Source organism: Eulemur rufifrons, chromosome 17, assembly GCF_041146395.1.
Source record: "Eulemur rufifrons isolate Redbay chromosome 17, OSU_ERuf_1, whole genome shotgun sequence".
Lineage (NCBI taxonomy): Eukaryota > Metazoa > Chordata > Mammalia > Primates > Lemuridae > Eulemur > Eulemur rufifrons.
The window spans coordinates 34,430,440-34,446,787 of record NC_090999.1 but is presented as its reverse complement, the minus strand read 5'-3'; the positions used below and the strand labels follow the sequence as shown (position 1 = coordinate 34,446,787).

At 42.9% G+C, this 16,348-nt stretch overlaps 1 protein-coding gene across 2 annotated transcripts in view; it reads left to right on the top strand.

The window, feature by feature from the left end:
- The first annotated feature begins 11,707 nt into the window (after positions 1–11,707).
- The window catches only part of LOC138398214 (chondroitin sulfate proteoglycan 4-like), a 46,173-nt gene continuing 41,532 nt past the window's right edge, over positions 11,708–16,348 (top strand). Inside the window, exons 1-2 of one of the 2 annotated variants that reach the window (XM_069492494.1) lie at positions 11,708–12,305; positions 14,177–14,644. In XM_069492494.1, the coding sequence (XP_069348595.1) occupies positions 11,841–12,305; positions 14,177–14,644 (933 nt within the window). In that variant the 5' untranslated portion in view covers positions 11,708–11,840. Of the gene's footprint in view, positions 12,735–14,176; positions 14,645–16,348 lie in introns of both variants that reach the window. The other variant, XM_069492493.1, reaches the window with a different exon arrangement.

The window sequence follows — 16,348 nt, the reverse complement described above, 5'->3', positions numbered from 1 at the left end:
TAGGGCTGTACAGGCCATACAAAATACAAAAAAACCTCCCAACCTTTGCTCCTGGGGTCCTTGCCAATACTACTGCTTTATTGACCTCTGTATTCCCAGCACTTAGTCCAGTAACCTACAAAAAATTGATGCTCAGTAAACGTGGGTGACTGAATGATGGGAAGCCCCTGGGGAGTGTAGTAGGCAGAAAAAAGGCCCTCCAAAGATGTCCATGTCCTAATTCTCAGAACATACTAATACATAGTTTTGTATGGCAAAAGGGATTTTGCAGGTGTGATTAAATTTAGGATTTTGAGATGGCTTATCTGGGTGGGCCATAAATGCAATCACAATGGTCTTATAAGAGACAGGAGGGTTAGAGTCAGAGAAGGAGATGTGACGAGGGAAACAGATATCAGAGTGGTGTGATTACTGGCTGGGGCCACAAGCCCAGGAATGCAGGTGGCCTCTAGAATCTGGAAAAGGCAAGAAGACAGATTCTCCCCTAGAGCCTCCAGAAGGAATGCAGCCCTGGTGACACCTGGATTTTAGCTTAGTGAGCCCCGTTTCTGACTTCTGATCTCCGGAACTTGTGAGATAAATTTGCATTGCTTTAAGCCACTCAATTTATGGTAATTTGTTTCAGCAGCAATAGGAAACTTATACAGGGAGTCTGTGTCCTAGTAAAAGAGGTAATACAAGGGCCGTATAACTCTGACAGGGGCATAAGAGGGCAGGTGCTGTCAGAGAGGAGTGAGGGGCTGGCAGAGCTAGCAACATCAGGCCGGGGGCTGTAGGGAAGTTTCTGTCCCTGTGAGCAGCAAGCCTGGCTTCAGCACTGACTCCCATGCCTGTGGCTGGGGCCTGGAAAACTCCCACACTAGCAGGGGAACAAACACAGAGACACGTAAATACCACACATGGGGCATCCGGGATAGGACATAGGCTCTGTGGCACTAAGGAGAGCGTTGTTAGCTCTAGGGCAGGCCGGGCACCAGGACTGCCTCACTGCACAATTCCAGGAGGTGCTATTTGCATCAGAGACTCCCCCTGGAGTTGCACTGGGCACAGTCTGCATGGCCATGTGCAGTGGGCCTGGGGACCTGGGGAATGCCTCATTGAGAGGAGCTAAAGGCAGTAATCTGAAATCACTCAGATTACTGAATCTGAAATTACTTTTCCTCAGTAATCTGAAATCTTAGCACAGAGCAATTGAATGTAGGCTAACATTTGGAGAACGAATGAATAGATGAGCACCTGGTAGTTGTGTTCTGCAAAGAAGTCCAGGGTTATAGATTGCCCTGCTTCTGCCTGGAAACTCAAGATTTGCATCTTCACAGTGGGCCTGGGCCTGCTACCCTCTCCTGTCTGCCCACCTCCAACAGAGTCAGCGTAGGGATTTAGTGCCAGAGCTTCCCCTTACTCCAGTCCTCTGGACATCTGATCACCTGGCTGTCCTATAGCCATGGGCAGGCTACAGAATCTTCCCTCACTAATTTTCTGTCCCAACTTAAATGTAGTGGACCCATGTTTTCTAACAGAGACTTTTGGAATTTTCCCTGTTGGGGTTTTCTTTCAATGAATAAAGGAGGTTGGGCATGTTGGATGTTTGTGCTAAGTTATTTCTTACCTGTGTGTTTTCTTCTTTCTCAGATGTTCTGGATAAAGTTAGTTATCTCTTGGATAAATATCCAACTTTGTTTGACATGTATACAATATCGACACCATAAAATACTGTAGAGATTCTTAAGAACAGATTTGTGGAGCTAAATGTGTTTTTTTCCCTTTCCTCCCACTTCGTTTCCAAGTGAAGTTACTAATCTCAAATGATGCAGCGTGACTAAGAGCTGTTTTATAAGGCAAGACCTCCTCTTAGGACTTCCTCTTAGGACTTTGTATAATGCAAATTATCAGAGAAGTTTTGTTTTTGTTGTTTTTTAATTTAAAATTTAAAAATAAACTTCTAGGCTGGGTGCAGTGGCTCAAGCCTGTAATCCCAGCACTTTAGAAGCCCAAAGCAGGAAGATTGCTTGAGGCCAGAAGTTTGAGATCAGCCTGGGCAAAATAGCTAGACCCTGTCTCTACAAAAAATAAAAAAATTAGCCAGACATGGTGGTGCATGCCTGTAGTCCCAGCTACTTAGGAGTCTGAGGCAAGAGGATTGCTTGAGCCTAGGAGTTTGAGGTTGCAGTGAGCTATGATCATGCAATCTAGCCTGGACAATAGAGCAAGACCTTGTCTCAAATAAATAAATAAATTAAACTTCTACACTTACTATTGTTGTAGAATATATTTGGAAGAGTTGGCAACACCTAAAAAGCACAATTTAAAATTAGTGAAAATATGATATTATGAAAAGTTAACTCTAATTTTCAGTGAAAGCAAACAATTCTGAAATCTTTTTCAAAATGCTTTTCTAATTATTAATAGTATCTATCCTACTCTAGTTTTCAACTCGCATAGCCACCAGACCAATCTTTCTAAAGCACAGAACTGATCTGTCTCTTGCTAACTGAAAACCATTTAATACTTCCCCATTGTCTACAGAATAAAGTTCAGTCTCCTTAATATAGTTCATAAGGCCCACCCTGCCCTCAGGGATCCAGTTGATCAGTCATTCATTTGCTCCCCAAATGTTCATTGAGAATTTCTTTTCATATATGTATCAACAAAACAAAGCAAAATGAAACCAAAGCTTTTCCTCCCAAGTTTCCCATTTCTGTAAGTGGACACCAAGCCAGAAATCTGAAAATTAATCTGGATTGCTCCCTGGTGCTCTTGCTTCTCCCTCCCTGATAATCCTATCTCAGTATCTCTTGAACCCATCCCCTTCTCCCTCTCTCTGCTTCCCTGTACCCTGTCACCTTTTTCCAGTCTGCATTTCAGCCGGAGTCATCTCCCAAATTGCAGTCTGATCAGGCCATTCCCCTGTTTGATCCTTGTCTAGCCCTTTTTGGCTAGAGTCCAAACCTCACCTTGGTTTCCCAGTATTGAGTGCCTACTATTAATATTTGCCAGGCACTGTTGTGGGCACTGAGATTTAGGCAGCAATCAAGACTAACAAAGGCTTCTGGCTTCAGAACCTTACAGAATCTTTGGGGTGGTGTGGCTAGGGCTGAGGAATAACCAAGAAAGCAAATAAAGGAGGTAATCAAAGATTATGATAAGAGCCTCTGGAATGTGTGCATTTGCGACTATGTGTGTGAAAGCACTTTAAATGGAATGGTTAGGGAAGGCCTTTCAGATGGACAAGGTGGTGTTTGGCCTCTGACCATTTGCCCCATGGCCCCTAATACTGGTGCATTCTCTACCCTGGCTGTCCCCTCCTCGCTCTGCGCTCAGCCAGATGGGGCCTTTGGGCCTTTGTGTCTACCTCTCCCTTCTCTCTTGTCTCTCCTCTCTTTTCTCCCCGACCCCCCTTTTTCTCTGCTCCACTCCCCAGGTCTTCCCAGGAGCCACTGCCTTGCTTGAAACCTCCCTTGACTAGGCCAAGTGCTTCTGTTGTGGTCTATGTTTCCCGATTGATAATCAAGCAACTGTAATTGCCTGATCAAACAAACAAAAAACAAGAAAGATGTAGTTTGGAAGAAGGAATGGGAATCAATTCTAAGATTGAGACAGTGAATAAAATAATCACTCTTCTGGGAGAAGTTGGAGAACAATATAAATGTTTTATATAAAGTATTTTGTCTATCTTACTGCCAAACTCTGTCTTTTATTCAATAATTTTGCCTTTAAGCACACAAAAGTCATTTCTGATTTTTGTTCAACTCAATTTGTTTCACTGATGCTGAAATTACATCTTTTCCTTCACTGGAGGTAGGGATCACCTTTCTTCTCCCAGGAGCCAATTTCACTCGTGTTTCTATTTGCTAGTTATCATTTTGAGACATTGATTAGGAGCTGCAAAAGATGGGGTCGACTTGGAGGTATGTGAGGACATGAACTGGCTTCAGGCTTCAAACCAGAAGTTTTTAACCTGCTTCGTTGTTTTTCTTGTGAGGCAATGGAAATTTCTGGCCACCAGCTGGGACTGGAATTGATTTAGTGCCAGAGAGGTGAAATGTGGAAAAATATAGGGATATTGTTTATTAATGTTACTTGGTCGTTCTCAGCAGTTGATTTTGTGATTTAGAAAACATTTCCTGGTTTTGAAAACTTAACAATACAACCTCTAAGCCCGATAAAATTTGGGGTGGGGGAATTCAGTAATGGGAAGGCCAGGAGGATAATGCAGATAGCCAGGGGGTTTGTAATTTTGTGTCTCAACTTTAATGACCTTAACTCTACGTTTTAGTTTTGTTGAGTTTAATTATTAATGCTAGTGAAAAGGGTGCTTATGCATATTTGGGAGAGTCTGTAGGGATCATATTCACCTCAGTGTAAACTTCGTATCTTGGTAAAAATGTTGGGTTGGTGGTTGGGAAAGCTTGGTTTGTGTCCCAGCTCTGTTTTTAACTGTTTACACAATTCTCTAAGCTTTTCTAAGTTGGAGTTTACTGAACTATAGAATGAGGGTTCTACTAGGTCAGTTTAGTTTGGTTCAGTAAATGCCTGCTTGCTACCTGCCTGGTTAAGGTCAGGTTCTGTAGAGAGAAAGGCCGAGACAGGGATTCTTGTGCAACTGAACCATTGAGTGGTTTCTCCCAGGAGAGCATGTAAGGAAGTGAGAGCAGCAGGCTAGAGCAGGAGGAGATACCAAGCAAAGATGTGGTTTCAGCTGATGTAATCTCAGCCTGATCCCAGAAGGGCTCTGCAGCATGAATGGCAACACAGAATTCTACATATTTTATACATCTGTTTCAATCAGTCTTTCACTGTGGGTTGCCCTCCAGGGTAGAAATGTGATTTCACTGGAGTTTTTGGATAAGGCAAACTCTGGCAGCTGAAGGATGGGTGCACCAGCTTGTTAAAATGGATCTAAATGGGGCACCAACAGAATCCGTGACATCACCTGTGAGCCAGGCACTGTGCTGGGTACTGAAGAGACAAAGATACAAATGGTATGGTCCTTGATCTTCAGAAACTCATGAAATAGTGCAGAAGTTAGATGCATAAACAAGCACTTTCAATATAACATGACAAGTGCTAGAATAAAGTAATGCACAGGTTGTTGTAGGAGCAAAGAGGCAAGGCAGATATTGCAGGCTGGGTTCCCCAAAAGCAGACTCTGAGTTGGGTATAAATATGTAGGGGCTTTAGTAGGGAGTGTCTTGGGTCAATATTTGAGCAAGGAAAGGAAGAGAAGGGAAGGAAGCTGGACTGGGAGAAAAGAAAGAGAATTCAAGCTGCAATGTGGTCTCAATGGAAGCCTTGGCTGGGCTGGAGGAGAGTTCTGCAGATGCTGGGGCTGTGTGCCAGCCCAGCAGTGTTCATGTCAGCCAGGGTGCAAAGTCCCTTATTCCTGCAGGGGGATCAGAGTGGTGTATCACAGAGTCCACCACAGTCCAGCCCTTGCATCACTTGGATCCACCTCTTCCTGTAAATTCTGGGAGCAGTGCCTGGGTAATAATCTTCATAATCTTATCTGTTGTAGTTGCTCTTATCCTCAACTGGCATCTCTGCTGGTCTTAATGTCTTCCTGATGTTGTGACTAAGATTTTCATCTCTGAGGGACCTGAGCCCTTGTCAACATGCTCTTTTGAGTCCAGGGTGACTGCACTTATTTACTGCCGAGAGACATCCAAGAGGATCACATGGGCACCCAGCACATTCCTCATGTCCCCATTGTCCTCCTTGTCTAGCACTTGTCCCACCTCCTCCCAATGATTCAGGGTCAGTTACACTGACAAATTAGGGACAACCCTTCTTGCTTGCTAATTCCTTTATATAAGGAGACCAAATAAATGTCCAGGCAGAATCTATAGTGCATCGTATAGAGGGAATCTTGCTGGGTCTTGGTGAAAGCATTCCCCTTGGGAAACCAAGAGCTTTGATACCCTAGTCCAGACTTATGGGGACAGGAGCACAAATCCCTCAAGTTGGTCACTGATAGTGATGGTAAATTAGTCCACTCCTGATCTAGTGGTTCTCAGACCCATATGTTATACCTCCTGGACACATAGCACCATGTAGAGATCATTAATTTAAAGTATATATCATATCCTGCAGGATAGAACCCCACCTTTGGAGGGTATTGCTTCTGAGCTGGTGATTTAACTGTGCCTTCATCAGGCTGTTCCAACACTCTATCAGGCTGGAAGCTTTGGTGGTGTAGGACCAATGGATCCCATGGTCATAGGCCTATTCCCATACCTCCTTTGGAGTAAAGTGGGTCTCTTGGTCTGATGTGATGCTATTTGGCATCACACTTTAGTAGATCAAATAGCCCACGATCTCTCAGTGGTGCTAGCTGAGGCCCTGCAGGCAAGAAAGGCAAATATATACCTAGAATATGTTGTCTATTTTTGTTGAAATGAACCACTGGCCATTCCAAGGAGAAAGGGTTTCCTTGCAGTCAACTTGTCACCAAGTGAACAATTAAGTCTCTTAAGAGATGGGGGTATAATGGGGATCTGGTGTTGGTCTCTGTTGGAGGCATTAGCAGCAGCACTAGCTAGGGAAGTTTTGGTAAGAGGGAGCCCATACTATTTGGTGTGTGCATAGACACCACGCCTGCCATCATGGCTACTTCATCATGTACCCAATGGGGTGGGTACCTTCATCATGTACCAACACTGGGGCGGCAGATGACAGAGGCTAGCTGATGTCAACTGGCCATTTGTCCATGTGGTTGTTTAGTACCTATTCTGTGGTAGATGTTTTCTGATGGGAATTAACATGCAACATGAAGATCTTACCACTTGATGCTCATACATCTATTTCAGACCTCCTTTCTCTGATCATTCAGTCTTTCTTATCCTAGGATCCTCAACATCTGGTTGGTCCATTTGCTGCCTCCTACGGTCTTTATACAGTCTAACCTCAGGCCACTCATCTTTCCATAGAAAGTGGATGATTAATTGTTCCACTTAAAGGTCTATCCATTTGGAGGATTTTTTCTCACCAGCGTTGTTCATGCCACCCCTGAGAGGAGCTGTAGTGCAGCTGGAACCAATTTTTAGCTGGCACCCATGAGATGAAGCTGACTCATCCGTGAACCAAGCTCAGGTATTTGGCTCCTCCATCAGCTGGCAACAAGAGATCCCCATGCAGCCATAGGTGTGAGCTGAGGAATGGTGGATGACACGAGGTCTGGGCCACCACTCCTGTAGATTGCTTGTGTCTTCTGGTCCTCTTCATGCTCAGTCCTGGATGTACCATTTCCATCCTTTTATCTCTTTTTCCACCGTCTCCTGTGGCAATTTTGTCATGCTTGTCTCACTTGCATTTTCCATGTTTCTAGGAGCCATTTTAGCAGTGAGTTCATACAATTTCCAGGAGTCTTTGTCAGGGTATTATACCTTATATCCTTGGAGAGTGCCCTAAAATTTATAAAACTCTCCCTTATTCAACCATATGTTGCTTGGTTAGGTATCTTCAGTCCCATGTGTATTCTCCCAGCAGATTACGTTGTGACTTAACCCTTGTTTTTTGTCTAATGGCCAGGGGTAGAGATGGGGTCATATCTTCAGGGGTCACATGTTGTCTTATATAGAGAGACCTTTGCATTTTCTTTAAGCAAGGGTGGAATGCCATAGGAGAGTGGGCCACTTCTGCAGGTTTAGAGGGCTCAAGGGGTTCCAAGGACTCAAGACATTTGAATGCATCAACCCAGATGTCTCCATTTCATATGTCAGGGCCCCACTCTTTGCCAACCAAGGCATTGGCCTTATCAGAGAAAGCCTGTTTTAGTGGGATTTTAACTTTACTTGGAGCTTGACTACTCTGATGATTAAGTCTGGATCTGAATCTCAGCTTCCTCTGCCCTCCTGCTGTAGGAGATGAGAAAGACTTTGTATGCTACCAAGGAGGGCTTCTGGCTTTCTTACTTAGCTTGTAATTGTCAGCTAGCCGTGCCCAACTTTCCTTATCTTTTCCAAAGCTTTACTCAAACTTAGCAATATGCACCCAATTCTATTGTCCTCACAGTTACTATTTATTTATCCTGTATTTTTCATAGCTTGCTATTTCATAGCCAGGTTTAATGTGTTCCCTTCTGCTCTTACACCACACCAGCTCACCACCAGTGAAGTTCTCTCAATCATTGCTAGGGCTCTCTGTGGTTCACCTACCACCAGTTATGGGGTCCTAATAGCCATTTGGGTAGTGGGTGGTCCAGCTCCAAATCCCATCCCAGTATCTGTTTTATTCAAACCATTCCCAGTATCAATTGTCCCTGGAGAGGCAGAATCTGAGATGAAACTTAGCATGCAGGAGGTTTATTAGAGAAAGCTCTTAGGATCAACCCCGGTGAGGGGAAGGAAGCAGTCAGGGGTAGATGGAGAAGCTGAATTGCAGTTCAGTCTCAGTGGAAGCCTTGGCCACTCCTCTTGAGAATTTTGAAGAAGGAATGACCCTTCACAGATGTCCTGAGTTGGGGAGAGAGAATACTGAGCCCTTCTGCACCCATGTCAGATCTGTAGGACACCCCAGGAAGAAGATATGGCTTTAGGGAAGGCAGCTTTCTTTAGCAGGGTCAGTCCCTGAAAAGAGATGATAATATAAAGTGGAAAACTCATTGTGTAATGAATTTACTGATTTATATTTCTTTTATTATTTTCCCCTTAGCATCTTTTTATGGTGAAAGCTATGTGGAGCTCAACATCATAGATGTTTCCTCTGAGCTATCTCTTCAATTAAAATTTCAAACCAGCAAACCACAGGGATTACTTTTTCTTGCAGCTGGGAAGAATGACTATTGTATAATAGAACTTCAATCAGGAAACTTATGGGTATGATATTTAAAAATCTTTAAAATATGTAAGCATTCAATTACTGGAGAGAAAAACAGAGAAAGAGAACAAAATAGCTATACATGTTGATTACTATTATTTCACTAGAATAAAATGATGTGCCACTTGTATAGGTTGGGATCTTCTCCAGTTTTGCTAGCATGTCTTCAATATTCTGACTTTAAAATTTTCTGAGTTCACTATGTAATCTATAACTATGGGAAGAGTTTTTATGTACAAATTTCTCTCTCTCCCTCTTTTGTCTTTTGTGAAGAGTATCATTTTCTCAGTAAAATACTATGAGATGGGGCATGAGATGAGAGTGATTAATTATGATTCTTTCTCTTACAGGTGAGAGTGAATTTGGGTACAGGTGAACAAGTGCTCCTTACTGAGCAAAGACTTCGTATGGACGACTTGGTTTGGCATTTGGTGGAACTGTCCTATGTTAAGGATAATATTTCCTTGGTTATTGACAAACATTATAAGACTACTGGCCAAATGGCTGGTGGGATGAATAATTTGAATTTTCAACATGGAATCTATGTAGGAGGACGCGGGTCACTCAACGTCCCTTACCTAGACAGAGAGCTCCCCAATTTCCGTGGATGTATGGAGGAAGTGATATTTAACCAGAAGGAGATTCTTATGTCCCTTAGATCTTACCCTGGTTTTAAGAAGGTTTATGAGGTGTCACTTGGATGCAGTGATGAGTTTTTTGCAAGGGAGGATGAAGCTATCAATTTCTTTAGCTCTAGATCCTATGTCACTTTGCCAGAATGGAAGGTACACGGGGAAGGGCTATTGGAATTTGCTTTGCAAACTGGAACTCAATGGGCCTTGCTTCTATTTCAGTCAGGTAGAGAAGGAGATTTTGTTGTTTTGGAAATAAATGAAGGTCTATTGAAGGCTCACATAAGAAGGAGTAAAATTAAAACTCAGCTTTCTTCTTTTAGCTTAGTTAGTGACAACAAGTGGCACATTATTCAACTCAAATTCACGGAAGGGTATCTGGACCTAATGGTAGATGAACAAGGAGTAAGGATGTCGCTGCCTTTGCAAAGCAAACCATTTGTATCTGAAGGCCCCCTCATTGTGGGAGGTCTTGATAACCGAATGTGGGAAGAAGTAAAGAAGTTAGAACTTGGCTCCATGCCTGGGAAATCTTCTCGAGGAATCTCTTTCAAAGGGTGCTTAAGAAGCTTGGAAGCCAACTCAGAAAAGAGAGCCCTAAGGGATGCCCTTGTTTCCAGAGATATTTCTGCTGGGTGTAAAACTGAGAGTGCTGGTAATGCAAATCCTTCCATGTCAGCAATAAAAAACCTGCTTCAGTCGGAAGTCTCCCTTTCCACTGTCATCCCTGAAGCCATTAAGGCTTTTCATCAAGATGAGAGCAGCTCTTTCTTGGTTTTGAATAACTTGGAGGTCCAAGAAGGTGGACGAGCCTTACTTGACCAAAAACATATAAAGGTGAACGAGAAATTTAAGGATTTGAGTGTCCATCATTCTCAAATACTATTTAAAATAGAGAAAATGCCTACTCATGGGTTTCTTCAGTTAGATGTTTCACCTGAGCAAGAAATGGAGATGGCTTTTACTATGTTAGATTTGTGGCAAGGAAAAGTTTGGTATGTCCATGATGGTTCAGAAGAACCCACGGATTATTTCACATTTTTGGTCTCTTCTAATAGCAAGAAGGAAATGCCATTATATCTGCAAGAAAATATTCCATACGTGCTTAACATTATTGTCATTCCAGTAAATGATCCCCCGTACCTCAAGCTCTTGGAAGGAAACTTGCTACTCCTGTTTGAGAACTCTAAGAAACGACTGACCCCAAATATAATACATGTGTCAGACCCTGACACAGATTCTTGGCGTCTCAGTTTTTCAGTTCTTGGGAACTTCAATTCAGATGCTGGGTTTTTAGAAAACACGAATGATCCTGGGAAAGCCATTAATGGTTTTACACATAAGGATTTAAGAGATGGCAACATTTTCTATGTGCACAGGGGTCATCGGAACTCTAGGATTGTTCTGAGAGCGAGTGACGGAGAACTGGTTAGCAACACGGTGGTGTTACGGGTCATGGCTGTTCCTTGGGACTTTGTAGTGGCCAATATAACCGGTGTGGTTGTAGAACAGGGTGGCACCGCTCTGATTACACAGAGTAACTTGTCGGTGGAGGTTAATGGTGAGCGGCATGAACTGGAGACTCGCTATAATATCACTCGTCCACCTCAGTATGGCCAGATTCAGCGGCTCCAGTCAAGTGGGGAATGGAAACAAGTTAGTACCTTTTCTCAGCGCTCCATCGATCGGAGTCGGGTTCGGTATTGTAGCACATTCAAAGAACTGCAGCTAGGAAATGTTACGGATCACTTTAAATTTAAAGTTAACGTGGCAGGAAAAATCAGCGAGGAGCTGATGTTTCCAGTTACTGTACAATGGCTGAAGTTTACACTTCTGGAAAATGTTCCTCTAGAGATCAGTAAAATAAACAAGCAAGTATTGAGTTCTGATCATTTGCAGGCTGCAACAGAGGGTGTGGAAGTAGCTGAGAAGGAACTACATTTTAAGTTGCTGACCCCACCTAAGAAAGGAAAATTGCTCCTTGGCAATAAAGTTCTAAAAATAAACTCAATCTTCAGCCAAAAAAATATTACAGACGCTAAGGTAAGTTATGAACCTCAAGAGAGGCCAAGGGAAGACTCACAGGATACTTTTAGGTTTTCGATTGTTGCAAAACACATAGAATCAGAAGATTATACTTTTAGAATAAACTTTAAAGCGGATAAGACGAGAATTATTTTAACTAACAAAGGATTATTTGTAAAAGAAGGAGAAGGGAAATTAATTACAAAAACGGAGTTATTTGTTCAAACCTTGGACAATCAGATCTTCCAATATAAAATCACCAAGAGCCCTCAACATGGGAAGCTGAAACTGATTAGCTTTTCTGATTCTCTGGAAAGTAATGACAATATCACTACGTTCACAAATCAAGACATAGTGGGTGAACGGCTGATGTATGTTCACGATGACTCTGAGACCGAGTTTGATGAATTCTTCATCATGGCCTCCACCAAAGGACCAGGCCAAGAGGGAGCGGTCAGAGATCTTGGCTCGGAGCATCTGTCTACAGAAATCAGAGTCACTGTTTCTATTGGGTTAAAGAATGATGAGAAACCAGTACGTGTGGTAGATAAGGTGTTTCATGTTGTGCAGAACGGCCAGCGCTTATTGACCCTGGCAGATCTCTGTTACCATGACCCTGACTTAGATTTTGACGATGGGCAGTTGCTCTACACCCGGCGGGGCATCCCAAATGGGGATTTGGTGCTGGCCAGCGACCCCACTCAGAGACTCTACCAGTTCAGACAAGAGGATCTTCAGGAAGGTCGCGTGCTCTTCAGGCATCGGGGTGCAGACTCGGCCCGCTTTGTGCTGTTTGTGACAGATGGCGTTCACTACACGTCATCCCTTCTTGAGGTCAGTGTGTCAGACCCCTATGTCCAGATAGCCAACAACACAGGGCTGCTTGTACGGAGAGGAAAAGATACCAGCCTCACAGCAGCCAACCTGAGTGTCACTACAAACCAAGATGTCAGAACAGACCGCGAGATCGAATACCGTATCGTGCAGCCCCCAAAGCATGGCAGAGTACTGGTCAACAATTCAGTGTCCCACTCGTTTTCCCAGGATGACTTGAAGCAAGAACGTGTGATTTATAGTCATGACGGCAGTAGCAACTTTGACGTGTTCAACCTGACAGTGAAAGTTAAAGACACATACTTAGAAGTGGGAGTGTTTGTTCAAGTACGCTCGGAAGGCAACCGGCATCTCACCCAGGTGCTGCACACGAAGACTCTTGTAGTTGAGGAAGGAAAACCAGTAAAACTGAGTAGAGGAAGGCTCCAGGTAGGTGGTCGTCCTAAGCACCCACAATTCTCACTCTCCTAGAACCATAGGGGCTAATAATCTGTTTGCTTCTGAAAGCTATTTTTGTGTTGATTTCTCTCTTGTTGTTAGGAGTGACATTAAAACATACATAGATGCCATTGAGAAGAAAATTTTAAAGATTTCTTGATTTTGATACTACCAATTTATAGTTGAAATAGAATATAAGCAATTATCAGCCTATTTTAAAGCTGTGTTCACACGTGCATGTGTATGTTTAGTGTAGTCTGAACTGGGAACAAGGAAGGGAGGTATATATTATGGTAAATTAAGAGATCTGTACTTTTATTCATTATTCATAGCAATAGTGCCAATATTTCATTATATCTGAGTTATGTTCATGATACTATGAAGCAGGATATATGAAAACTTAGAGTAATTTAACAAACATAAAAAGGATTCCTAAAACAGCAGAGGATACTATGTTATATAGGTTTTTTTTTGTTGTTGTTGTTGCTTAATTCTGAATGTGGCCCTGTTTAGTTTCCTAAGTTGATGGATAAAATTGGCCTAGGCCAGTGGAAAGCTAGGGGTGAGACCAGAAGCCACCTGGTATCTGGGGCTCCTATTTGGAAACGTCCAGCAGGCACAGCCCTGTCGATCAGAGTTAGGAGGGAGTGTTTTCTTAGGGTAATCCTATAACAGGGTGTGTGGTGTGTAAGCTGTGATTTATGACAATTGGCCACAAATGCAGGCTATTCTGAATCTACCCTCAGGACTGCAAATAAGTTTACTTGTTTTCTAGATGCCGCCAGTAACGTCAAATAGAAATGAATTCAAATCAGAATCAGGTTACTAAAAAGGAGTTTTGGATAAGGGAATAAGGGACCCACCAGCTTTTCTCAATTCTTGAAGAACTTGGAAAGTTTATATTTGAGTTTCACCACAAGGGGGCATGTGTAGTTCAGTGACTATAAATCGGTTGCAATCCCAGTTTTGAGGTGGATTTTGCTGAATCAGTAAATTAAAGATGTATTGAAAATGCTGAACTAGTTAAAATGAGGGAGGAAAATCTTTTCTCTAAGGTCTTGCAATTTTAGTAACTCAGCTGCTGCTGCTCCCACCATCTTTTATTCCTTCTCCTTATATTACTGTTTTATTTCTTTCACCTCAACCTTCTGCATCCTGGGTTTTTTGCAGCTGTGAGTGATGCCTTGTTAATACATTAGTAGCTACTCAAGTATTGTTGACCATTACTTGTCATTGTGACCACAGCTGATACTCAAAATATTGGCATCGGCACCAGAACAGACCCAGGTTCAAACTGTGTACCAACTCTAATTGTAACTTAAGTCATTCGTGGACATTAATAGAAAACAATTTGGTTCACTAACAGCCTTGATGCTTATATTTATTAATATGTTTTTCTTTTTGTGTCTGTGTGTTGTGTATGTGAAATCAAGGCTGTGTATGAAGATAATATTCCTTCAGAGGCAGTGTTCATCGTCAGGACTCCACCAAGGCATGGAGACCTCCAAAAATCTGTACCAGAAGAAGGCAGCTTGGGTGCAGATGGAAAGTCCCCTTTGATTTTTACACAACAGGATGTTGATGATGGCAACATCCTCTATGTGCAGACAGCTCCTGACCAACAACAGGACCGTTTTTCCCTGGATGTGACAGATGGTGTCCAAGTTGTGAGTGGAATGGAAGTCTTGGTGGATATCATCCCTAAGTGGATTCCTCTGGAGGTACAGAATTTCACAGTTCAAGAAGGTGGCTCCACAGCACTTCTAGACTACCTCAAAATTCCAAACAAGTATTTTGAGGGACTTGACTGTGAATTTGTTCTACTTGAACCGCCAAAACATGGTTATGTTGAAAGTTCTAAATTTCCAAGAGTAAAGCTAATGAAATTTACCAGGAAACAGGTAATAACTCTCAGTTAACAAATTTGGGAATGTTGGGGAAGAGAAAAAATGGGATATTTATTATTTAGACTCATGGACTTTTGGGAATGATGGGACCCTGGAGGGTTTCTAGTCCAACTTGCCAGCAGATGCCAGAAGCCCTTGTACAGTATCCCCACACAGAGGTCATCTAGCCTTTGCTTAAGCATCTTCAGTGATGGGGAACTTACTGCTTCCTGAGATGGGCACATCCAGTGTGAAAACACTCCATTTGTTAGAAATTTCTTTAGGCTGAGCTGAAATCTGCCATTTAGAAACTTTTTCTCCTAGGTCCTGGCTCTGGTACCCCACATACCTCTTTTCATGAAAGCTTTTTTAAACATTTGAAAGAAAAGTTTATCAAATTCCCTTGGATTTTATCTTCTTTATGTTAAATATCCCTATCCCCCAGCTTTTGTTTATCTGCTCTGGGTTTCCTGCACCATCCTGGCTGCCCAATTCTACTTCATTGTCACTGTCCCTCTTAGTAATATCAGGCTAACACCCAGATATTTAACACAGGCATGCGTTAATCATTGGCAGACTTTTTTATTCATTCACCCCCTTATTCCACCACCAGATGCTTATAGAGTAAGCTCTGCCATGTCCCATGGTAAGCACAGGGCTATCAGTGCTCAAAATGGCCCAGTCCCTGCAGTCGGGGAGCTGGACACAATTGCCAACGTGGATTCCAATCAGCATAAAGTAACCAAGGTCACCTCTGGGCTGCTATCGAGTTTCTTTGCCTTGGGCTAGAATGGTGTTATTGTCAGACTTTGCTTTCTTATCATGAATAAAAAGATGATTTCCATTTCTTTCTTTTTAAATTTTGAAAAGTAGCTGCAGATGCCCATCATTTCCTTTATGAGCCCCTAGGAACACATAGTCTCCAGGTGGGGAACAAATAACAGACACCTACCATTCTGGGGTGTCTTTGTCTATCAGCTAAGAACACGTGTACACTGCTTCATTTTGCTTCTTAGAGTTTGAACTCATCAACTGATTTGAATCCATTTACTGAATACTTACTCTATTTGAGTTACTGTGTGGCATTACCAAGTAAAACATTTTCCCTGCCCTCAAGAAATGTGGTGGAGGAACCAGGTGCACCAACTTTAATATCGGTATAACCTTCTTGCTATGGGAGTAAAGAATTGGCACATTTGATTCTAATTTAAGAGCACAGGGGAGGCTTCACAGAGGGAGTAACGTTTGAGTTAGACTTTGAGGAGAGAGAGAAAGAGCACAAGATAACAGAGGAGAAAACAGAAAAAAGCAAGAGAAACAAAGCAAACAGCCTGGCCAAGGGCATTCTGTGGGCAGGGGGAGTTGTCCTGGAGGTGGAGGAGTGGCGGGGAGGGTGGGGGGCTGGGAGTCTTTGCCTCTGTCCACAGGAGATGTAACTTGAGTTACATGTCGAGAGGGCTGGACATAACCAGTGTCACTGAGGAGCCCTCGGGAGAAGCAGAGAATGCCGGGGGTTGGAAAAGACCTTAAACCTGGGTGCTTCTCAACTGGGGACCCAGGGAAGGTGGGACACCTGTGCAGGTGTCTCTTAATCATGGCTTCCCTCTCAAAGGCTGGACAAACCATCCAACATAACCACCTGCTCTGATGTGAGTTGAATTGAATACTTTTCTAAAAGTGGTTTGTAAATTGTGGTCCTGTCTTCTGAGTACTAAATTT